This window comes from Elgaria multicarinata, chromosome 9, assembly GCF_023053635.1.
Source record: "Elgaria multicarinata webbii isolate HBS135686 ecotype San Diego chromosome 9, rElgMul1.1.pri, whole genome shotgun sequence".
In the NCBI taxonomy this organism is placed as follows: Eukaryota; Metazoa; Chordata; class Lepidosauria; order Squamata; family Anguidae; genus Elgaria; species Elgaria multicarinata.
In genome coordinates this window covers 69,302,371-69,328,290 of record NC_086179.1, presented here as the reverse complement: position 1 = coordinate 69,328,290, position 25,920 = coordinate 69,302,371, and the positions used below count along the sequence as shown (strand labels likewise).

General features: G+C 41.8%; 2 protein-coding genes across 2 annotated transcripts in view; both read left to right on the top strand.

Moving 5' to 3' along the window:
• CADPS2 (calcium dependent secretion activator 2) overlaps nucleotides 1-25,920 on the top strand; it is a 348,762-nt gene that overhangs the window by 99,509 nt on the left and 223,333 nt on the right. Inside the window, exon 3 of the mRNA XM_063134072.1 lies at nucleotides 17,609-17,941. Within this exon, the coding sequence (XP_062990142.1) occupies nucleotides 17,609-17,941 (333 nt within the window). The remainder of the gene's footprint in view (nucleotides 1-17,608; nucleotides 17,942-25,920) is intronic.
• RNF148 (ring finger protein 148) lies at nucleotides 12,775-13,830 on the top strand. Its single transcript, XM_063134872.1, has one exon. It carries the CDS (start codon nucleotides 12,775-12,777, stop codon nucleotides 13,828-13,830), a length of 1,056 nt encoding a protein of 351 aa, XP_062990942.1.

The following is a 25,920-nucleotide window of genomic DNA, read 5'->3' as shown; positions in this document are numbered from 1 at the left end:
GTGGAGATAGTGGTAGACTTTTTGCAGTGTGTGTTAGTAACCAACTGTCTATGAATGAACATCTTAGTTCAGAATGTATTTGATGAACACATAGAAGGCATTCTAGAGCAGTGGTTTCCAAAGTGGGCGGTACCACCCTCTTGGGGGTGGTGGGATTGCATAGGGGCGGCAGGGGGCACTAAGAGGCAAAGGGACAGCAGGGGGGCGTTCGAAGTGGTCTTTTCCGAGAAGCGCCTCTCAAGAAGGTCTTAAAACCCAGGGACATTTTTTATGGGAGAAGGTAGTTTGGTCCCAAGCCATATAGGGGAAGAATCCGCACATGTATTAATACCATTTAAGAAGAGTCCTTTTAACGGTGAATTGAAATGTTTCAAAAGCACCAAAACGCTAATGAGATATATCCTGCTTGGTGTGCCCTGCCACACTGGCTGCAAAACAAAGGCGTTCGCTCTCTTTTCCCTCCCTCAGCATGCCTGCGGTGGGTGCTTCGGATTCTGAATAAATATTCACTTAATTGTTACTGTTTTGAATTTTATTGTTATTATCTTCCTTAATGGGTCGTTGAAAACCACTATTCTGAATAATGATTTTTATAATGTAGGGTAGTGGGCACTGGGCATGAGTTTGTGGAACCAAGGGGGCGGTTACCTGAAAAAGTTTGGGAACCACTGGCCTAGAGCAACCTTCCCCAATGGCTGCAGGCTGGGAATGACGGCAGTTATAGTCCGATACATCTGAAGGGCTCCAGATTGGGGGACCCTCTTCTAAAGACTCAGTGTAAGAAACCCAGAGGCACAAGATTATTTCATGTCAACTAAATAGCCTTTGAATGATGTGGTCTTTGGGAGGAACTACTTTGAAGTTACATTGTTAGCTTAACAAGGAAACAAATGCTTAGTTTGAATGCTGTGCGACCATCTGTGTCACAGATGCATTCAAAGGCCCTTTTCAGTTTACTGTGGAACTGCTGGATTTTCTCCTTAGTGCAGAATCTGTGCTAGACCTTGTTACGTATCCATAACATGATATCTTGTTTCCACATAATATGTTGGCAGGAGGAGGTTGCTTTGCTACCAGACAGATGGCCTTACTCATGTTCAGCATAAGGTGAAGAGTGCTGGAGGAGAGAGGGGGGTCCACAAGGCATTAAAAACCAAACAGAATGCTACAATTAAAAAAACAACAACATTAAAATTCAAGCAGTTGCTTTGACAGAAGTAGTAGCCTTATGGGACAGGTGAGAAACGTGTTTTGGATGGGGGGCTTGATCGCTTCCCAAAAGACCATGCCCACTGATACTAACTGCCACACCCACTGACATCCTCCACTCGTTTTCCTTTCTCCATGCTGTCAGTGGGAGGAACAGCTCCTCCTCCCAGCATTCCTCGAGTCCCTGGCTTCATGCATTGCACATTGTCTCCAAGGCAGCTTTGCATAGCACACAAATGGACTTGGCCAGCACTGGAAAGAGCAACCCCTCTTCCCAGTACTGACCAACTCCCCTGCCGCCTGCATCCGTGCTGTTATCACTGATCAAAATTAGAGATAACAGCAAGGATTCCTCCAGGGGACAGGGATTGGAGGCCAAGCCTCATACCCTGGAGGAATCCAAGGAGACTCCATGGTCCAGATAAAGAACTTGCTTGAACTGGAGATTCCCTGCCTCTGTGTTATGGTCTTCACTTCTTTTCAAACATATGACCACTCAAGTGCTTGAGTGCTACAAGAGGGAAGAGTTCAACCTATTAAATATCTCCCCCCCCCCCAAAAAAAAAAGTTTATACAATGCTCTTGGCGTATGTGTGACTGAGCCAGGGGGAAGCATTTTGGTGCTCATCACCACTTATGTCATGGTTCCACTGGAGGAATCTTCATTAGTGGAACTCCCTGAGTTGAAATCTCAGAGAAGCAGACTGTTCCCAGGGGTATCTTATCCCCTGGGAGTGACATTAATAGATCTGTCTCCTCAGGATGCTGAGAACCCACCCACCCCTTCTGATTCAGAGATGGAATGTGAGCCACCACTTAGTCCCAGGGGATGCAGGTGTCTGAAAGTGAAGCCTACAAGGTGAAGATGTGCCCAAGAACTAAAAGACCACATGAATAACAGGCTACTCATGTGTAAGGCTTTCCATCACAAATAAGTTCTTTCCAAAGTATCTCTGATTATCTGCATCTGAACCTGGGGCAGATTTCTAAGTGTTCAAACTTAGAAACTCTCAGTTCTGGGCAGATGGTTTCTGGGAAAATGTCTGTTCTCCAGTTCTCAGACCTTGTCTAGCAGTTCCCTGCCTAGTTCCCCTTTGGATCTTGTGTGCTCTGACCCTTGCATCTTCTTCAAACGTTGCCTTTGCAGCCTTGATGTACTGCATCACCACACAGCCTAAAACATTCAGTTAACACCAGAGATCTGCCATGTTCCGTCTGAAGCAGGCCAAGGTGCTCATGAATTGTGCACTACCATATTTCATGAGACACTGATTAATGTAGTTTGACAATCCTAACATTTTCCATGCAAGAAAATAGAATGTAAATAGGGTGTACAGGAAGTGTGATTTTCCAGCAGCATGAACTTGAGAAAGTTGTCTGAACCATGTGTATGTACTTCAGAACTCTAGTACAAAGACACAATCTAGAAAAGTTCTATTTTTCATGCAGAAGTCTTTCTGGTGATAATTCTTTGTTTTTAAGGCAAAGTGAAAAGAATATGCCAGAAATATGTCTCTGTATAACACATATGCAGGGCCGGTGCTACCATAGAGGCCACTCAGGTGGCTGCCTAGAGCGCCAAGCTAAGAGGGGGGGCGGGCACAGCACTCACACGCGTTGGCTGTGAGCCGGCCTGGCCCGAGGATTCAGCTGGGCCTGGGCAGGCGAGATGGCGCCCTGCGCCCACCCAGCCAAAGCGAAGCCAGGGACGCTGGGGTGGGGGTGGGGGAGCTCCACGTTCAGACTTCCGGAACGCGCCCAGAAGAGAGAGAGAGAATGTATGGGTGAATGGGGTGCAGGGGGTCTTTGAGTGAATGCATGTGTTCATGTGTGTGTTTGTTTGGAGTGAGTGATGCTGAGTGTGTGTGTGCGCGCATGTGTGTGAGTTGGGGGGGATGATTTGGAGGTGATATTCCTATTGAATAATGCATTTTAGACCCATAGACGTTCCTTTCCAATTTGTTTGCTATAATCGGCATGATGTATTTCTTGCACTTTAAAATAAATTTAGCAGTTTCAAGTTTTGTGCTTATTTTTTCCAGGAAACATATGTTCTTAAAAATCAAAGTTGGCATTTTTGGGTGTGTGTGTGTGTGTGTGAAACGGGCCTTTCTAACCTCCCACCTAAGGCAATTTTTCCGGATTTGGGGGCAAATTCAAGGTTTTCCCTCCGGACCCTGTTTTGGCTCCCGATTCCCGGACATGTCCGGGCAAAACCAGTCAGATGGTCACCCAAGTTTAACCAAGATAGTAAGCCAGAGAAGAAGGAGCCCATGACCCTGATACCACTTTCTAGCTTCATGAACCATATTTATTAGGGTGACCATATGTCCAGATTTGCCCAGACTTGTCCAGGTTTTTTATGGCAAATCCGGGAGGGGGGAGGGGAAATCCGGATTTTTTCAAAGAGCAGCTCTAATGGGAATTAACAAAAATGCTTATAACTCAGTCATTTTTTAAGATAAAGACATGAAACTTGGCACAATGGTATCTCTTAGGAAGGGCTTTAGTCATACCAAATTTGAAACAGATCCATTCATCCATTGATTTTTTAGGAATTTTTTAAAAATTGAGGTTTTAAAATTATTATTTTTAAAATCGTCATTTTTAAAGATAAAGAGCTGAAAGTTGGCACCATGATAGCTTTTAGGTAGAGCTTTAGCCATACCAAATTTGAAACAGATCTGGGGCCAGTAGCAAACCCTGTTAACAACAACAGCAGCTTGCAATGAGTGAAGATACAGTCAGAAAAGATATTTGAGGGAAGGGGAGAATGTAACACACAGAGTATAGCAAAAGCTTCAGAGTACAGCAAAACCTACAAAAGTAGGAGTGAGTGTAGTTAATTTCAGATACATTGAATCTCTCACTTGTTCTTTATTTCAGTGATTTTAACATTAAGATATTATGTAGAACAGATTTGTCTTAAATGTGTGCTGTAAAATCAGACATGTGACCAAGGCTATGTTCGGGTGGGCACGCCCCCTTGGTGCTGGACACAACCCCTTGGGGGGCGACCATGTTGTCCTCCTTTTTGGTTTCCAAAATATGGTCACCCTATATTTATTGAAGCCAGGAAAGTACTTTTGAACTGGGCCTGTAAGTGCTCTAGTTATGCTTTTTTCAAGACATTTTATAGTGCTAGGCTTCATTGAAGGCTCTGCAAAAAAAGTCTTTATCATTTCTCTATTTGCCTTCTCACCATGGTTACAGCATACTCAAAGCAGTATGTCTTGCACACTATGAATGGTTGACTAGATTGCTAGCTGAGGTGATGTTTGTTATAAGTCCTTCAGCTCTGCAAAAAAGTTCCTTGAGACTATCGCATCTATTGAAGTGAAAATATTATCACTTCTCTTTTCTTTGTGGCTGTCATTTAAAAATTACCGAGGTTGATATTTAAAATGTTAGAAGATGGAGCTGAAATCTTGCCTTTCAAGCACCAGTGAGTGTTTGGATTATTCTTTAATGTACAAACCGTTGGGTTTTTTTTTCCCTGTCTTCTCACCTGGCAAAATTAGCATTTCTTCTTGTACTGCATCCTGTCTATGTGCATATTTGCCCACTACTATTTTAGGCAGCATCGTACATCTGAAGAACTAAAGGCATGTGAAAAGATATACTCAATTAATTAATTTCGGGGCCACAACACAGTGTGTGTATGTGTGACTGTGTGTTGCTATAGACTTGTATTGCTTTTCTTTTCTGCTTTGTCCCAAGGATAAGAAATTATTATTTTTACTCTTCAGACCCCAGGAATATTGTGCACCTGCGGTGTGCTTGTACCTGTGTCCTGTAACACTATACTGAAATACTTCATTCTTACACATGAAAGCAAGATGACTTGCATATTTTATAATTGCATATTTTTGTCAATACGTCATGGAAAAGGAATGAGAAATATTGACCATATATATGCATTCACCTAATTGTCAGCCTACTGCTTTTAATTGAGTTAGCTAAAAATTCAAACCATGGGTGAAAATACATTCCTTCTCCTTTCTACAAGTGGGTGAGACTCCCTATGGAGCTGTGTACATTCATGTGAGGAGGTGCAAGCTCTTTCTTGGTACCTCTACTACTGTTATTTTTTTTTCTGAGTGCCTTCACCAGTCAAGGAAGTACAATGATCAGCTATCTTTTTCCAGTAGACGTAGGTGTGTGGTTTGCGTTGTGTCCACAAGACTAAGTTGACAGGCCATGCATGTGATCATTGTAACATGCTGTCATGACCCAGGAGTCCAGCAGTGACATGGATTCTGATGCTGAGGATCCAGTGGCATCCACAGGGGAAACTCCAAGTCCAAGCACCACCGCAGAGCCTGCAGAGGTTCCAGAGCCAGAGCCTGCAGAGGTTCCAGAGCCCAAGCTGGTAGAGATCACTGAGCCTGAGCCTGCTGAGACTCTTGGGCCTGCTGAGCTTCCAGAGCCCAAACCTGCGAAGACTCCTGAGCCCAAGCCTGTAGAGGTCACTGAATCTACAGACTCCTCTGAGCTTAGCCCCACTACTGGACCACCACCTTCAGCTACAAGGGTCTCACATTCCAGGGAGCTGCCATGTCAGCGGCAAAAACGTGCCAGGCATGAGCTCTTGGATAGTCAGAGGAGTGTTAGGCTACAGGCCAGAGGCGTGTCCCTTTAAGACTTCCAGCCTGAAAGAAAGGGTGGAGTCAGGGACCACAGCATAAAAGTCTTCAGTTTGGCCTCAGCCTTTGTTGGAGCAACTTGTTATCTTGCTGCCTCGCAGGCTTCTGCTTGCCAGGAACACGACACATGCTCCCATTTGATTGTATGGGCTGGTTGCTTTTCTGCTCTCTTTATGCACACTATCTGGCAGCAGGCCCTGTGAGTTCTTTCCCCCCAATAGGCTTGCCTGGGGCATAACCATGATCTCCTCTGTTACTTTTGTTTACACCTGCCACTTAGATATAAACTTTTAAAGGTGAAACGGGTTCTGATCATTTTTAACAATTTAGAGAGTGTCTGTGCCATGTCATTTATAAAACAGTTTTACCACTTAGCCAGCAGCCTTACAATGGTCTAACCCATTCACATAATCAAGGGGTTGCATTTTTACATCGTGCTGGAATTCCATAAAGGAGGTTGTAAGGGGATTTTTCGTGTGACTTTTATTTTAAGGGGCACTGGAAGCGTGGGTTCCTGTATCAATATCTCTTAAGTTCCCCTCTATAGTAGGTGAAAGAAGATCCAGAGATAGACATTCAGAATGATTGATTTTACTCAGACTCACAAACTCTATGAAACTGTTATAACTTTAAAACATTTATTGAAACAATTTAAGAAAGTTGAACAAACACACAAGAACCTCCAATCAGAAAAGCAAATTAAAAGAATATACTCACAAGTCTGGCAGATTTCTGGAGAACAAGATCTTTGCTAAGATGAACACTCCCCCAATGACAACACTCATACTGACTCTGCAAAGGAGGTCTTCTCCACACAGGGACTTCCATTTCTCCCATTTAAAACCATGTCATGCCTGAGGGAAAGGAAAGACATCTTTTCCCTCTGGGTTCAGACTTAAATACCCTCCTCAAAGACAAAGACCTCCCTCCTAATACATATTAATTTATTCTAGAATAGCTAAATCTATTGGTCCATGTCATCAATTTAGATCATCCTCTTCCCAGAATATTCCATCCCTTCTGACATCAAAACTGGACATTACTTCTGTTTTTCATGTGATCAACTGTCTGCTTACTTCTCTGTTCTTATGGACACGGGGATCTCCCAAACCACAACTGCACCTTTCTATAACCCCAAATCTTTCACCTAGTTTCCTTAAGAGGAATACGTACAGTTGGTACAAGACACAAGTTCATATGAGTAATGTCTTTGAGCAATATCAAATCATATTTGCAAATCATTTTTCATCAGGCCTTATCTAAACTAAAGCATGTAAACCTTGATACAGTGTTCTATGTGTGTATGCCCACTTGCTCCCTTATTATTAAAGCATTACCTCATCACTTGTGCATCCATTTAAACCCATTTTATGGCCCCGAGCTTCTTTCTCTATGCTATACCAACAAGCTTTTAAAACCCCACTCTTATACATATTTATTACTAAAATTTCAAATAAAGAAAGAAAAAACTCCACAAGGGGACATGAATCAAAATCAGAAACCAAAAATTCCTAAAAATTCATTAAGGCAAGACAATGACCCAGTTCACATGTAGCAATTACTCATGGGTTTCTTAAACCATGGGTAGTTGAGACTGAGTGGGGACTAAGATGGTACTTCATGACTACCCACCACTTCTGCTTTGTTCCTGCTTTGGTAAAATACCCCAAAATACCACGTTCCTGTGCTCTGTGATGTCCGAACCTGGAACTCTTGAGTTGTAGAGGGAGAAACAACCCAGAGTTTTCTATTTTGTACAGCTGAGGTTTCCTGATTTCCCCCCACCGCTTTATTCCTTTAACATATGTATGTGAGTTGAGGAGGAACAATGGTCATTGGAGCGAGTTCTGATGTCACAATGACATTAGCTCTGTTCCAGATTATTGAGGTGAACACTGGGAGCAATGAAGAGGTTGTTCAGTGCCTGCTTGGCGTGGAGTTAAGAGGGTCTGTAATTCTATGGACACATGTTTATGAGGTTCAGCTTGTAGTATCTTACCAGTGAACAGAACCTTTGCTGTTTCTACAGATGGGGAAAGAAATTTTAGCTCTTCATGCTGCCTTGGCAGTTTTGTCAAATGAACCATTACTTGGATTTTTATTTTTGCCATTTGCAAAAGGAGGGATGAAGATTCCTGATAACTCCAGAAGAAAGGTTTCATCTTGCTGGAGAATGGCTTTAAGTTTCTACCTGATGTTTGGTCTACCTTGCTCCCAAGCTGCAAGCCCATCTGTATCTTATATGAATCTAACATTTCATTGGGGGAAGTGGGCCATATCAGAGGGTATACCAGCCAGCGTTGTTTGAAGAGAACTTCCCTTCAAAGAAGATGTTGGGGATGTTGGTGACAACTGAAGGAGAAGCTAAAGATGCCAATAGACTAGAGACTAACTTCAATATGCCACCAAACACACAGGACTGGATAGCCTTCGTTGGAAGAGGAGGCTGTACTTTTAAAGATAAAATAAAGGCAGCTGCCATCATCCACAAACTTTTATTTCCAGATGGAGATGTTCTCATTTTGACTTACAAGGATGCAGGTGATGCTGTTGCTATCATGATTAGCACTCTGGAAGGAAAACAGATTATAAGCTTGATTAAGAAAGGAATCTGGGTAACAGTAATCAAAGTGGAAACTTCACAGCGCTTATGGAAGATCTATCTGTATGGTTACTCTCTCATTTTGACAATTATCACTTTTATATTATTCTGCTGTTTTCCAAGGCAGATTATGGTAAAACGCGAAGAAAGGCGAACACACAATGCAATGACTGAACTCAGGAAAGCTGTTCGTTCCCTTGAGTTGCGAAAGCTAAAAAAGGGTGAATTTGATCTAGCTGAAGAGACTTGTGCGGTGTGCTTAGAGACATACAAGCCAAGAGAAGTAGTCCGCATTTTAACTTGCAAACATGTCTTCCACAGAAGATGCATTGACTGCTGGTTGCTGAAGCATGGGATATACCCTATTTGCAACCACAACATTATTCAAAAGAACTGAGAAGTGATGCAATAACCTTATCCCTTACAAGACTCCTAATGCTGCTTCAGTTCCTAGAATGGCATATGAATTTTCTCCTCAATAAATGGATGAAGGAACTAATTTGCATCAGAAGATGGTGATATTTTGGATGCTATGTTGAGTCATGTTCCTGAAATAAATCCTAAGATTATGGTCAGAAACTCTTAAACTTGAAAGTTTTCTTTTTCTTTCACGGAAAAGTGGTAGGATTTTTGCTGTGTGCATGTGTGAGTTCATCAGTCTATGAAAGAATTATCTTACTTTAGGTGGTATTTCTCATACACATAAAAGCATTCTGTTTTATCTAGAGACTCTGTTTTGATTGGTTAAGAAATGGATAAGCACAAGAATAGTTTATTTTGTGTCACCTACAGCCTTTGACGGGCTTACATCGATAGCCATTGTACTTTAATTGGTGCTGAGCTGAACAGTACGCTGCTTTGGGTTCCTTGGAGGAAAAAAGGCGGGATAAAAATGTAATAAATAAATAATAATAAATTATAATTATGAGACTTGTTGGCAGATTTACTGACATTGTGGGGATCCTGTAAATAGGGAAGAAGGAAGGACAAATTCACCAGTGGTAGCAGTTGCTGCTAGTGCTATTTATTTATTTATTTAATCACAGGCTAGCAGGTTGGACTTTGGCTTTATGGCAATGATTAAAAGTAAATCAATCAGAATCTGGGGCAGGACACTTTTAAATATGTGACTTAACTTGAATGTACAGTACATCTTTAGATCATTGTTCTCTCCAGTTCAATCAAGAAAGGTGCCTTTATATGTAATATTTCCATAAACCAAACTTATTTATATTGCACAATGCCCACTGTAAATTCAGTCCTGGTTAACTTCAGAACCTACACCAAATGGGTTCTACTGCCCAAATGAGTAACCAAGCTAACCCAAACAGACAAACATCACTACAGACAAAATTGTAAATTTTGCATTGATGTAGTGAATCTATTTATGTTAGGGAATTACAAAATTAAAAGGAAGTGGTGGCGTGCTGATTATATGAGTATTAGAAACTTTCTCTATGATTACAGGGAAAGAGAATGGCTCAAAAATATGAGATTAATTAAAAGAATTACAATTGCCAGCTCTGGTACTACTCATTTAGCTAATAAGATAACGGGTTGCGCTTCTAACATTGTTATGACTCTGCCTTCTTATTTTCTCCTGTTTACTACTTGTAGTTTAAATCTAAACTAAAACAAATCTAAAATAAACTAAAAGATAATTATTAACTCTCTCTTTTTCCTCCACCTGCACATCACTTGAATCTAAAAGCTAAGCTAAAGCATTGCTTTAGTTCCTCTAGGAATATGAAGAATGAAAGGTGGTAGCTAGAGTGAAAGAAAAAACCAAAGACCTGGAAAGTTTCATCCTCAGAAATACCTCCAAGTCTCAAACTCAGAAATTATTCCAAGTCCTAACTTCAGAAAATATTCTAAATTCAACCTACATAAGTAATCCTACATCTTACCTACAGAAAGAATTCTAAGTTCTACAATCTAAATGTCTAGAGAGGTCCCTAGATACCGAAATTATTGGGTCAGTGTCCCAAAGAAGATCAAAGGCTAAACAGGAAAAGAACAAAGTAAACTACAGCCCTCACAACCTGTTCTGGTCAAAGGTGGAGGTCCCAATGAGTGATGAGAAAATATCTTCTAATCAAAAGGTTATGTGGGTACGGTTAGACCACCCACTCACCATTCAGAAGTAAGGTGTCTTATTTATCTCCAAAAATCTCACGTTTTATGCCCACGTGTTTTGGAAACATCTCTGGCATTACTACTATTGGGTTAATTTGAAGGTTCCTAAAACATGGCTAAAAGTCTGCCACTTGGACATGTTATCTTGATTGATGTATTTCTCCCCTGGTACATCTTCTTTGAACTCATATTCGTTGTTGGTCATGTTCGGTTATATCTGCCTGAACACCTCCCCACAATTGTTGCTTGTGCACATTGCTATGACTTACCCTGCGCAACTGACATCGAGTTAGGACATTTTCTTACTTGCAAGTATATTCCATGAGATAGGGAATAGTAATTTTGCTCCTCCTAGTGGGTGTTTGAGCGTGCTCCGTTCTTCTGTTCTTTCGCACATGCCCCCATACCAGCATTCCTTACCATTGTCCATGCTGCCTGAGGCTCCTGGAAGTTTAAGTCAAAAATATCTGGTGGGCATCAGGTTGGGGAAGGCTGGTCTGAGATGACATTAACATCTGGTAACATGTTTTCCAATTATTGTTTTTTTTTTAAAAAAAAATACCCTGATTCAGTGATTTTTATAGTATTGAACACATAACTATTAAAAAAACCACATTTTAGTACTGGCTGGAGATGCATTTAAACAAGGTGCACTACCCTGGAATTGCCAGAGTACTGGCTGCAAAGTTGATCCCACAGTGAGTGGATTTTGACAAGCTTTTCCCCACAATTAGCATGAATGTCTGTAGGCACCAAAGACTGGGAAGAAGGTAGTACTGGATGGTATGATGCAGGAATCGGCTGTCTTCAATCACGTTACTTCAAAATTTTACTAAAATTCCATAGTCAAGCAATGTGTGTTAATTTACAAAGCAAGGTTCCATGACGTGGGATATTTTACAACTTAAAGTAGCTTTCCCCAACTTGGTACCTTCCAGATGTTTTGGACTACAACTCTCATAACCCTGATCATTGGCTATACTGGGTTTGGCTATACTGGGTTTGGCTGATGGATGTTGAAATTCACAGCATCTGTAGCGCACCAGGATGGGGGATGCATAATGAACCTGTGTTAAGTTATGTATGTACTCTTGCTTAAGTATATAAGAAGTACTTTATGGGCTAGGCCCAGCTTTACCTTGTCTAATATTCTTTGCAGAAATCCAAACAGCAGGCAAATGTTGGACAGTTTTCCAGAACATGGCCACTGGTGTTCAGTTTACTTTGCACTCACCCCAGGTACAAAGGAATCCAATGAGCAATGGTTCACACTGTCCTTCTGGTTTTAGCAAACCTGATTTTCTGCATGTTGTGAGAATGTCAGCCAAACAGTTTAGTGCTGTTGCTTGGGGTACTTGGTAGAGGAAAAAAATGGGTATTTGAATCTTCCTATCCTGTACATCCCATAAGGTGAAGCCCTAGTTTTTTTATGAACATTACTTGCATAGCCTCGTGTGGCGCAGAGTGGTAAGCAGCAGTTACTGCAGCCAAAACTCTCCCCACAGCCTGAGTTCGATCCCAGAGGAAGCTGGTTCTCAGGCAGCCAGCTCAGGTCGACTCAGCCTTCCATCCTTCCGAGGTTGGTAAAATTAGTACCCAGCTAGCTGAGGGAAAGGTAACTACGATTGATCTAGAATTCAATGAAAGGCAATGGCAAACCAGCTTGCTACAAAGTCTGCCAAGAAAACGTCAGCAAAAGCAGGCGTCCCTCTAGGAGTCAGCAATGACTCAAGTGCTTGCACGAGAGGTTCCTTTCTTTCCCCCCCCCCCTACTTGCATTATATGCCACAACGTTCAGTACAAGCAACCCAAAAGATTGTGTACTGTGTGATATTTTAATTCTAGATCAAAATATGTTTGTGAGGACATTATTAATGGATATTGAGCCAGGAAGATTTTATGTAGGCAACTCAGAAGTCCATGCTAATTGGCAGAGTTATCCATGATGTCACAATTTCATTATTTAACCATGAACTGCTTCATGGGAAGTAAGTTTTCTTTCAGATACTGCCTACAAGAAAGCTGTAACAAGTATCTTAAGTGCCAATAAGCTCTTGAGCTTGTTTCTCCAAAAAGATTTGGATGAGTTTTTAATACCTTTCCAGTACTGTAACACTCAGTTCTGATGATTTTAATTTTGTTCTGTATCGCTGCTTCAGTGGCTGCTTAGCAGGTGACAAAATGAACTTGCGTGGAATTCCCATCAAGAGACGAGGGCTACCATCTTTTTGCTTTCTGCACCTTGGCATCTATCTTGCGCTCAGTATATGTAGCTCGCAAGCCGAGGCCTTTTGGATTGCCAATCTTAACATATCGTTTCAATTAGGGAATCAGACTGTGTGGGAGATCGCGGAAAACGGGGTGTTTGCCAAAGTCTCTCCTTTGAAGAAAGTGTCTGGAGTTGTGGTGCCACCACAGGGGCCACATCAAAATGCCTGCAGTTCGGCAACACATTTTAATAAGCCAGTAAACGTGAACAGCTGGATAGCTCTCATCATCAGGGGCCAATGTTCATTTACAAAAAAAATAAGCATGGCTGTAGAAAAGGGAGCTGTTGGTGTGATCATCTATAATTATCCAGGTACAGGTAACAACGTGTTTCCCATGCTTAACTTTGGAGCGGAAGATACTGTAGCAGTTATGATCGGCAACCTGAAAGGCATGGACCTCTTGCATTTGATTCAGAATGGCATCCAAGTGATGGTAACAGTTGAAGTTGGAAAGCATTATTACCCATGGCTAATCCATTATATGGGTACCATTTTTGTCTTTGTCTCAGTTGCTGTGGCATATTGCACCTTTTACTGTGCTGCTAGGTTCCGAAGATCAAGGAATCCAGAACAGAGATGCCATCAGCTACTTGATATTAAAAAGGCCATGAATCATCTTGAACTGCGCACATTGACAGACGCTGACAAGGAAATTGGGGCAAATGGAGAGAGATGTGCGGTGTGTTTAGAAATGTACAAGACTAAAGATATAGCCCGTGTTTTGCATTGCCGACATCTTTTCCACAAAGACTGTGTTGATCCTTGGCTTTTAAAACATCAGACATGCCCTGTGTGCAAGTGGGACATGCTTGGAACAGTGGAAAGTGTTGCAACTGAAGCAGGACCGTTGGGTACTCCAATAGCAAATGACACTCCTTCCATGATCAGTTCTGCTAATGAAGAAGGCTATCAAGAAGCACATGCAGGAATACAAAAAGGCACAAAGGCACAATCTGGAAGCAAATAACTTTTCCCATTCTGATTGCTTCATCCTTAAGGGTCAAGGTTGAGCATGTGTGAAATAAAAGTTTTACTTCTGTGCCTGCACAGCTTTTCCCCAATGCTGTTTGACATCTATATGAAACCGCTCGGGGCAATCTTTCAGGAATTTGGAGCAAAGGGTTATCAGTATGCAGGTGACACACAGCTCTGTTGCTCTATAACAAGGTTGGGCAACTTGCAGTCCTCTTTATGTTTTGGCCTACAAGCCCCATGATCCCTTACTATTGAGTATGCTGTCTAAGGCTGATGAAACATTTGGAGGGGTACACCCCTGCTGTCTAACACCTGACTCAGATGTGGCTGTGTGGGCTCTGGACTATGCAGTAGTTGGCTGGATGAGGGCCAGTAAGTGGAGTTCAAATCATAGTAAGACAGCAGCCCTGTGGGTAGGTAGGTTACAGATCTGGGAAATAGGTCAGTTGCTTGTTCTAGATGGGATTGCACTCCCTCTGAAGAAGCAGGTGTGTAGTTTGGGGGTGCCCCTAGATCCATCTTTGCTGCTGCCCTTGGTGGCTGAGAGTGCCTTTTACCAAATTTGACTTGTACACAGCTCCATCCACTCCTGCACTGTGATAACTTACCCATGATGGCTCAGGCTTTGGTAATCTCAAGATTGGGTGATTGCAGTTCACTCAAAGGGCCTGTTCAGGCAACACACTAAGCCATGGTTAGGCCGCTAACCCCTTTGCAGCGAATGGTTAGTGAGCATGTTTAAATCATGGTTATGTAGTCACCATGGTTAGGAATGGTTCACATGATGTGCTAAGTCATGGTTCACACAACACACTAAGCCAAAATGTTTAGCTCAAGAAGCTTAACCACTGTGGCTTAGCATGCTGTCTGAACAAGGTCATTGTGGGGCTACCCCTGGGCTTTGTCTGGAAACTGCAGTCGCTGTAGAATGCAGCTATGAGGCTGCTGACTGGGACCTCCCTTTAACAACGTGTTACACCTTTTCAGAAAGAACTGCACTGACCACCAATAAGCTACTGGGCCAAGTATATGGTTTTGTTGGTAATATATAACCCCCTAAACAACTTAGGACCAGGTTACCTGGGCTTTGCTTCAGCCCCTTATGTCTCTGTCCAGTCTTTGCTGTCCACTTTTGATGGTGCCACATTGTCCTAAGGAGTACTGATAATAGAATATTTAGTGTTGCAGCCGCTACCATCTGGAAAGTGCTCCCAGTTGATGTAATCAGACAGGCGCCTACAGTTTTGACTTTTAGATGTCTCGAGACCCGTCTCTATACACAGGCTGTCCCCAAAGTGTGACCCAGCCAGTTACCATTTTATTGTAGATCATTGGGATGTTCATTTAAAATTTTGCTGTACTTTATTGTTATATTTTAGCAGTTACATAGCGGTTCACTCTCCCAGTTTGTGGGGTGGTTAGTATTACAAACATCCATCAGGCCGCAATGTATAGTTTGTGTGCCTTCTAAGGATGGCAGTAAGGTTTGATAGAATTGCACTGGAAGAACCACTTAACCAATGCCTTAAATTTGATTTAATTCTATCTTAAGTCAATATTAAAACTTTAATTAAATATTGAGTATACGATAGGATTTTCTGAATCATTAAATTTCTGGTATTTTATACTTTGCCTTTTTTTTTAACAGAGAAAAACCAAAGTAGAATTATGTCCTTTTGTATAATAATTTTACCGATTATTATTCTCAAAGATGTGATTCTGCCTTTAATAAATAGTCTTGTTACTAGGGCTGCAGCAAATATCCTTTCATTTCAATTTGGGGGACAAAAGTAATGTTGGGGAAGACTGGGAGGTGAATATTTCTTCCCAAAATCTTAATTGTGAAAATATTCATCTGCCCTCCCTCCACCCCCATCACTTTCAGTCCTGTTAACTGCCATTGGTGCTTTGGCAACAGATTTTCCTTCTAACTACTGTTTCTTTTCCTTGGATTAGTCATGTGGGCAATCCCAGCCAATTGTGGATGAGATTGATGCCATGATACTGCATAACCAATCAGATTTGTCTGCAGGATTTCAGTGAGGGCAAAAAGCAATTTGAAAATGAGAGCAGCACTTCCTTGATCTGCCACATGGGCAATCTGAGATCACATAGTAAATGGGATGACATCACAATTCTAGTCAACCAGATTAGGTTATGCGACAACTTCACTAAGAGCAAGGAAAGCCAAATGAGAGAGAGGGTGACCATGCATGGGTTCCCAAACCTATTGTTTTGGTGGGCACATTTGGAATTTTGGGAGTGTGTCTCATAAAATGGCTGCCATGGGGAGGACTTGCCCATTTGCAAAATGGCTGCTCAATCACATGGCCAATCACAAAACACTCATTTCCCAGAAGGCAGGCAATGAGACTTAACAAAGAGTAACTTGTTCGGAACCTAAGTATAAGGCAAAATGTATAAGGCGGAGGTTGTTCTGAGCTCCAGATCTCAAAACTCTGTTGGAACCCAAATAAAGATGGCACTGGAAAGCAGCCCTTTGCTTTGCAGCATGTCAACCTTCCAGTTAATGTTTTTTCATTAAAAAAAATACATAAAATAGAAATCAGGAGAGGCAAGTGGGTGACCAAGAGAGGTGTCTGCAGGCACATTGGAGCCCTCAGGGTAATGCAAGTGAATTGGTGAACATTTTTTCAGTAATTACATCATCAATAGCATGCGGCTTTTTGACACTCCTGAAAAGATTCATGAAATGCTCTGAATAATTTTGGTGTAGTTCCTATAGTACCTAAAGTACCATGTCAATATTTTGACAGAAAATACAAATTATTATCAGTACTGAGCCTTTTTTGGGGGGGTGGGGGTGGTATTTTTATTGTTATGTTTGTTCCTTCAAAGGTACATTAGGACATTATTATGAACCATTCACTGCTGTATCTTTTGAAATAAATGTAGTTTCAAAATGATACATGGACTGGAGTACATATCTTGAGCTCTCTGGGAGATTCCATAGAAGATGGGATTTGTGCAAGCTCCAGAAAGTACTCTTTGACATAATTATGTCCACTTTGGCAAGCAAGGCTTCAGCAGGCATGAAGAGGATGAAAAAGAGGTATGGTAGGAGATAATAGGAAGATCCTGTCCACAGACGGTCATTGCATTTGCGAGAAGCATTTGGGCTACATTTTCTAATGTTCGGTTATCAATTGTTTTAAGGTGTTTGGGGGAAATAGTGTTGCAGCAGAACTCCCATGGGCAGCATTCTGTATTTATTTGCCCTAGTAAGAAAATCACATTCTTTTAAAATAAGAGAGGGATGGAAATTTTATGGGTTTTGTTGTTGTTTGTTTGTTTCAAGAGATGCACTGAAATGGGTTTAAGTAAATATTCTCAAACTGGTCTTTGGCTGTGGCTGCTAGTACAAGCACAGAATATGCATAGTATGTATATAGCTGTATGTAAAGTAGACATAGCTGTATGTAACATAGTTCTGCCAATGGTTCTCATTGCATTCCATCTCTTTGACAATACCCAGGATCTTCATTGTAGTGTCTCTGGGCACCAATGTGCTTGCAGACACCTCTCCTTGCACCCATCAGGCTCTCTGCCCTGTTACTCTGAACTAAGGCAAGAAGAACATTTCTTTAATTTAAGCAATGTTCAATAAAATGGGAATACTTAAATATTTTTGCTTCTCATTATAACACCAGTGATTTCCTTACACACCCCTACACACACATAACATTTTTGTGATCCTTTCTATGTTTTTCTCCTAACTCAGTATTTCTTTTTCTTTCTTTTTTCAAAAGGTATTTCTCAAGAGTGATCGAGTTGCCAGGATGGTCCACAGTGGAGGATGCTCAGCAAATGACTTCAGAGATGTTTTTAAGAAGAACATAGAAAAGAGGGTCCGAAGCTTGCCTGAAATAGATGGATTAAGCAAAGAGACTGTGCTCAGTTCTTGGATAGCCAAATATGATGCCATTTACAGGGGAGAGGAGGACTTGTACAAACAGCCCAACAGGATGGCTTTAAGTGCTGTGTCAGAACTTATTCTGAGCAAAGAACAACTGTATGAAATGTTTCAGCAGATTCTAGGAATAAAGAAACTGGAGCATCAATTGATCTACAACGCCTGCCAAGTAAGAAGTTCATTTCAGTTCTGTCATACATAGATTATTCCTTTTCTTTCCCTTCATAGATCACCCATTTGCCCAGACCTTGCCCCTGTACTTCATGACTGTAAGGGAGATCGTAGCTTAGAGAATATATGTTCACTGTACTTCTGATAGCAGAACTGAAAATGTCTGTTAAATAATACAGAGCAACCAAGTTTAGCTTTCTTTACTAGCCAAACTATTTTTAATGGCTCCCTCCCTTTCCCAGTTTCTGTGGCATGTGCAGAGAACTTGGGGAAAGGAGAGCTATTTGCCCTTTTGCTGAAATTTTACTGGAGGTGCAAACAGCTGCTCGTGGCTGCTGCCACCTCCTGCACAAGTCCAGCAGGAAGGGAGAAATGCTTCTCCACCTTTCCTCCGCGGAGAACTGGAGAGAAAAGGAAGAAGACAGCTCCCTTCCATTCCCTAAAATGCTTAGCTCGTGAGAAAGAAACACCCATCCATTCCACCCCTTAGCCTTCAGTCCTCCAGTTTCCCTCCAAGCTTGGCTTACACTGGAAGTGCACGAGTGCTCACTGAAGTGAGGGGGTGGGTTACTGCCTGCAAACAGAAAAAGTGAATTTATATCCCTCAGTTTCCAAAGAAGACTGCTGTGTGACACTGGAGATTTGGGACTCATGAGTCAATTTGACACTGTGGAATTCTGCACAGGGAACACTCAGAGTGTTTAGCCTACTACAGAATTGTCCATTTTTAGGTCCGTGTTTACATTACTCATCTCGCCAATTCATCACCAGTGGCCAGTAGTTGGCATTGAGTCATACTGATTGGCTCATGTATTCATTTGTGATCTACATAGTAATGTAATTTCTTGGCCTTTTGCCATCACTTTATAATACATTTTTCCGTGTGTGTGTGTGTGTGTGTGTATGCACACATATACATACTCATTAATGCAAAGAGAAGGGGAAAATACGTCTGATGACAATTTTGTGCATCTGAAGAAGAGGGCTCTAGTCTACAAATGTGTATACCACAATCTATTTGCCTTATGGTGCTGCAAAGTTCTTTGTTAGTAATACAGTGTTCTGGGACCAGTGTGTGTGGGCATGAGTAACTTGCTGCACTATTAATTAGTGGGATGTTGAGTACAAGGTAAAAAAAAGGACAATCATTTATTAGGAGTTGATGTTATGTAGTGAAACCTACTTTTTCTCTGTTGGCTTGGATAACATTGTACTCGGAAAGTTGTAGATTGGAATCTTTGTTTCAGGAGTCTAAGTAGGTCTGGGTCACAGTGAGGTAAGTGTTTGGGCATGGATTAAGCCAGTAATTTTGTTAATCGACAGCTGATCAGGAAAATCGGTTCTCAGGCATTACTTGAGAAGGGTTAGCCCATATATGTACCTATTTTGCCTCTCTTCCTTTCTCTCTGCTTTTCATAAACATAAATACAAACACACACACACACGTGTGTGTGTGTGTGTGTGTGTGTGTGTGTTTCCTGGCATATCAGCCTGCATGTATGCCTAGCTAGCTATAAGCAAATATTGGCATATCAAAAGAGTATTACTTTGGGTCAGTGTAAAAAGGCGCAGAGAAGTCGTGTGCTACAGCTGTCTCTAATTGATTGCCATGTAGTTCCTTTTTCCCCTTTTTCTGAAATAATTTCTTGTCCCTTTTTGAGTGATTGCTTTTCCATAGAGAGTTTGAAAACGAATGCCTGAAGTGCTGTTAAGTGCATACAATTTGAACAGGCAATAAAGAATTGAATAGAGAATGCCTTTTTCTTAAATTCTGATGCTCTAAGTTCCCCTTGTAACCACAGTAAGCAAAATATTAGTATAAATTCTCTTGAGCTCACATCTTATGAGAAGTCAGCCTATGATATGCAAAGTACTTGTACTAAAAAGTGTGCTGCTATTCTTTTGTGCTTTCTTTAGATCCGTTTTTCCGGGTATGATTTTTTGCCTTATATAACGTACTCACACATTGCTTAGTCACGTTTTTAACTTCAGTTTTTGCATTGTGTCCGGTTTTCTGTACATTCTCGGATAGAATGCAATTCGCCACCTTTGGTCATTTTAATGGCATCTACATATTGCTATGGAAACATCTCATGATGAAACTTTTGCAGTTGTCCAGGTTAAGTTGCAGAATAGGACTTGTTATGAAAAGGATTAGACTGTCTGGTTCAATTTCTATTTGGAGGCTTAATGCTGAAGAGGGACACACACACATACACACACACACAGAGAGAGAGAGAGAGAGAGAGAGAGCAGCCCTTGTCCATCAATCTATAAATCGTATCAGCGTGAAGCACATCACTAGTATAAAATACTACCTATTGGACATTTTACAGATTTTTGGAGTATGTGTAGTAGTTTCCTTGTGTTGAGCCATATGCCCTCACAATGAAAGCAGACTAGAACAGGGAACAAGATTTTTTTTTTAAAGTTAAACCAAACACTTATTCTTCTCAAAGTAGCTGCATAATTTCCTTGCAGATGTGGCAATTAGAGCTACCATGTAAATAATAAAAGGTTGATCACCACTCAAGAGTTCCACTATAATACCCTGAGATGACTTACCTGAGAGCACAGACTTCTCGTTATGCTAATCATGTAGCATGTACCTGAGGGTCTGCTTTATATTTACTCTAGTGTAAGCACGAGTAGCCCTGATTTGGGTGGAGGGGGGGGATAAAGCCTCCATTCCCTACTGTTTGCTTCCTGAAATTTCACAGAGTAAATGTGTGGGAGGGGGAAGGTTTAATCCTGTCCTTGTACATGTTGGTCCCAATCTGAACTGGGACTCCACACAGTTACTCTAAAGCAAAGAAAAAGATAAGACTCAGGCCATGGCTAGACCAGGCCTATGTTCCAGGATCATCCCTGTACATCTAAATGACACACAGGGGATACCGGGAGCAGGCAGGCACGACCCCTCCATTTGCTTGGGATAATCCTTAGGCCTAGCTAAGGCCTCAGCTACGCACCAGACAATTAATGCCAGGTATACTTTGACCCTAAGAGGAATCAAGACCGTCATCAGCATAAAATAAAACCACAGTCTTATGGTTCCCCATTGAAGGTGCACAAAAGCGAGGTGAAGACATCCTAATAACAATGTCATTGACATAAAAATGAAAAAGAAACATGGGCAGAATACAATGTTGTTCAGCTCTTCTATTAATGTGTATTGATTCTGTCAGGGCTCCATACAAATCAAATCTTACTTGCATTGTATTATCTTGATGTAACAACTGGATAAACTGTGATGATCTAATAAATTTTTGCATAGCACCCGTAGGCGCTTGGCTTGCCATGTCATGTGAACCCTGCAGCGGGGATTGTTTGAGGGTTAGGCAATCTTAAAACAAGCCATGGGTCAGACAACCCTGAAACACCCCCCTGCCGCTTGGATTCACATAAAATGACACAACAGTCCCCATGGAGAAATTAAGCCATAGTGGGCTGCCATGTCATGCGAACCAGGTTTACACCTTAGAAGCCTCATCAAGCAGACTAATAGGTCTATGATTCTTCGGATCTGAAAAAAGAGAGAGAGAACAATGCTTGTGTTCACCGACATCAGGCAGTTTGGCTAAAATCGGACCCCACCAATTAGCATCCAAAGCAAACATTTCCTGAGGCAGAATGTCCTCTCCAGTAGCTTTGCCCATCTGGAGGGTAGAAATCTGATCCTTAATTTCTGATACAATGAACAGGTGACCGTTCAGGTAAGTCATTTGAGGAGTTTAAAATCTTGGATGGCTGAATATCTAAAATGAGAGATCCATATTCTAGGAGTTGTTGAGGTTGCATTACTAGAATTCTTCCTAGAATCCTCTTTACTTAATAGGGTCCAAAATTTAATTCACTCCTCTCAAGAAGGGCTTACAGCTATCTCCAGTGTTCGAGGCAATAAGCCTGTCTGTGCTAGTTGCTGGGGGACATGGGTGGGAGGGTGCTGTTCCACCGTGTCATGCTTCGTTGGTCCCTGGCTGACGGCTGGTTGGCCACTGTGTGAACAGAGTGCTGGACTAGATGGACCTTTGTTCTGATCCAGCATGGCACTTACGTTCTTATGTTCAATTTTCAGTATGGAAAGTCTTTTTCTTTTGTCTAAGAAAGTCATATATTCCTTTGGAAACTGTGTTAAAGTGAGGGTACTTTTATAGATTTGTTTATTTGTATTTTACCTTGCAAGCTTAACCAGTTATTTCCCCCCCCCCCTTACATTTACAATCCTGGTCAAACTGTAGGTTTATTAGTTAAAACTGTAATAAAAAATGTCTTGATAACTAATATAAACTGATCAATATAAAAAATGGCCTGCTCACTTTCCAGACAAGGAGCTTCGGCTATTGGGCGGTATAAAAATGCAATAAATAAATAAATAAATAAATAAATTCCTTTGAAGTCCCCCACCACCCAATAAGAATGTCATATCAGAAGCAGTTAAGAGAGATCACTTAGTTATCTGCTACCTAAGCGAGGGAGACTGGAGCAGGCAGAGACTATTGGAGCCTGCTTCAATTGGACACCCCCCCCACCAGGGCTAACTATCATCTTCACCCTGTGGGGAAGAAGAAGGAGCTGTTGATCTGCCCCTCCATTGGGCAATGAGAGAACGGAGCAGGGCCTTCCCACCAGCCTGAACAGTCTCCTTAATTTCTTTTTATTTTCTCCCTCTTCCCTCCCCATCCCCTTTTCCTTGTGTGTCATGTCTTTTTTAGAATGTAAGCCTGAGGGCAGGGACTGTCTTCTTTACTGATCAATTGTAAGCCGCTCTGAGAGGCTTTTTGGCTGAGGTGTGGGATAAAAATATTCTAAATAAATAAATAAAAAATATCTAGCAACTGGCCCCTTCATATTAGTATCTAGTAGTGGTGTTTGGGAGCCCAAATGTCAAATAAAGAGGAAATTAAGCACTTTCTGACCTCCCGTTCAAAGAAAACACCTGTACCAATGAGCTCATGGAGAGAGAGAGCCAACAGTGTAATTTTAGAAGTATCCTTTTGCCTGTAATTATGCTTGAAATTTGATTCTAAGCACAGTTAATCAGAATTAACACTCATTGGCTTGGATACTAAAGTAAGTGAATGGATGGAAGTTAATGGAAGAACATTTTCCCAACCCTTCCTCACCTCTAAAGCTTCCTGGATTCTTCGAAAAGCCTCTTAGGATGGCTGGAGAGCCCTCCTGAGCAATATGCCATGGTGCAGTGGTAAAGTGCAAGCACTCATTATGACAATCCCCATAGCCAAGAAGAGTCCAGAAATGCAGAGAGTTGTGTTGATCTATGTTTAAAAGACAAATGAGTTCTAGCAGTTTTCATCTTCACCAAGAGCCAGGCCTTTTGTAAAGCTAACGGTTCTAAATTGCCCGCCATGGCTTAAATAACCCCAGTGGGCAAACCAGCCTGATGTCAGCATCCCTGATGATGATGATGATGACGATGATGATGCTAGTGCTTCATCCCCATGGGTCCTGGCTCCACAACATCACTGACAATATGGGATGGGTGCATGAGGTGGGGTTGCTAGGGTATGGTAGAATTGCTCAGCTCTGACAGCTGAAGCAGCCAGATATAAAAGAAAGAAGATTATGAATTAACAGAAGAAAAAAGTGGAAAGACAGCAAAGGGGAGGAGCTGGTGTGGCAACAGTGGAGACCCGGTGATGTGGGAGGAGAAGTGCAAATTGCATTATTGCTTGAAGAGAGAAAGAGAGGAAGTCATGAAACAACTAAATGGAAGTGAAGGTCTTGGGTTTCCTTCCTGTTTTGGCTACTTTTTATTATTATTATTTTTAATCAGAGATGAAACATAATATTGACCCTTTTGTCTACTGAAGGGGCGATATGAGACTTCTAATACTGTGATCAGTTGCTTTGGCTAGAGTGGCAAGGTCTGAAGGGGCATTTTACTCATGTTTGCTTGAATGTGAGTAGAACTCTCTACGCAATTCAGGAGGATGCAATCCACAATATCTGCCTTGTTGCTATCGTTATGATAAACCCTGGTTTATGAGTCTGGCTTATTGGGAGAGCAAAAAGCTAGAGATCCTGATTCAGATCTAGCGCTCAACGAACCATGGACAGAGGCTCCCTGCTTTGTTTATCCATTCCCATTGCTGGAGGAGGCAAGTGGGAGTGATCAAGAAGTGTGCACAGTAAGCCAGAACTCTGTAATCTGCAAACCGTGATGTGTGCGACATGCAAACTAGACCAATGAAAGGATCTCCTCTGCTCACCTTATTCAAGAGAAAGACAAAGTGAGCAGGCCCTAAACATCTCATTTTTAAACAGATTTCCTTTTATCCCTTCATCTTTTCAAAGTTTCTTATAAATACAAACAACCGCAAAATGTTTCTGTTTGAACCATAGTTCATTAGGATAACAGTTTCTAAGTAATTATCCCACTCGGCATTCAGCTCAATGGGTTATTTTATTTTCTATTGAAAGATGACTTTCATACAGAAACTGCACACACTGCCTGCTATTCATTGATGTTCCCATACCAGTTATATTTTCAGATATATTTATCCTTGTAAAAACATTACCAGATCCTTCATCTTAGATACATAAAATGAAAACAAGGGGGGAAAAGGAATCTGAATGTAAATTTTTATTAACCCAAATATGGGCCATTTCTACACCTGCCTTTTTTTCTGGGATCATCCCTGGATCATCCCTGTGCATCCAAATGACACACAGGGGATCCCGGGAGCAGGCAGGGACAATCCCTCCATTTCCCCGGGATAACCCTTAGGTGTAGAAAGGGCCATGAACTCTCTGTTCCAACAAACCTTTGTGTGGAAGCACTGTTAAGGTTGCTGCATGCAAGCATTGAAAATACGGTTTATTTCAACTGCCTCTGTTGAGAGCTGTTGGTCCCAGCTGACCTTCCACACACAAGGCTCCTGTTGCTATGCTGTTAAAAGCCTGCATGGCAAGGAACTTCACAGGCTTGTAGAGCACAAAAGACACAAACATGTTGCCAGAGCTGGCAATTTCAGATGTCTCCACACCATGACTTATGTGTAGCCAGCTAAGTCTGCTTGGCTTGATTTTGCATTAGGGTTGGGACATTACGAATAGTATTTTCATGAGCAAAAGCACAGACTCAAGATAACAGACCCATGAACACTCTTTAACCAGCAAGGGTTTAGGAGGGAGTGCAATATGTAGGATGGGGCTGCTGCTGCTGCTACTAGGTGTTGGTGGTGGTGTGTATGGCAAGTAGGCTCCCTTTAAGGATGCATGAGAATTTTGATTTTGCTTGGAAGGCATGAGAGTGTGCCCCATTTGAAGCTCCAAACGCAAGCACATGTCCACTGAAAATATTCACAGATTGTCGGACAGGTGCTCGCATTTGTCCGACGGTTCCCGATGCCAAGTTTGATTTGCACCAATTTCCTAATTTGTGCACATTTCCTCAGTAGACTGAATTGGCCCCAGTTTAGCCTGTAGAGGAACTTTGCTCAGATTTGGGGAGATTTGAGCAAATCGCCAATTCATCTGTTGCTCAGGTTGCACAAGTTTCTTGTTTGCACAGAGCAAGCAGCAAGCAGAACTGTAAACACAACTTAGGCACGAGACGATGCTCAGAGATTCCTTGTGATCTTGAACTTTGCTCATTCACTCATCCCTAACTCCATTATTGGTGGGTGTTGCAAGGTAATTGCAGAAGCAAATGGGCGCCTAGGTCAGCACCATGTTGATGTTGACCATCAGGGTGCAATTAACTGCTTGAAGCCGCTATGAACCTGCACACCATTAACCCAAATGCTCCTCTGATGCCAAGGTTATTAACAGGGACTGGCCGGCAAGATCACATTACGCCAGTCCTTTTACAACTTCATTGGCTGCCAGTCCAGGTCCGGGCCCAATTCAAAGTGCTGGTATTGACATTTAAAGCCCTAAACGGTTTGGGGCCAGGTTATCTGAAGGAACGCCTCCTCCCATATGTACCTACCCGGACCTTAAGATCATCTA

Coding starts and splice junctions, on each gene's coding strand:
- RNF148 (XM_063134872.1), top strand. CDS start 12,775: ATGAACTTGCGTGGAATTCCCATCAAGAGACGAGGGCTACCATCTTTT.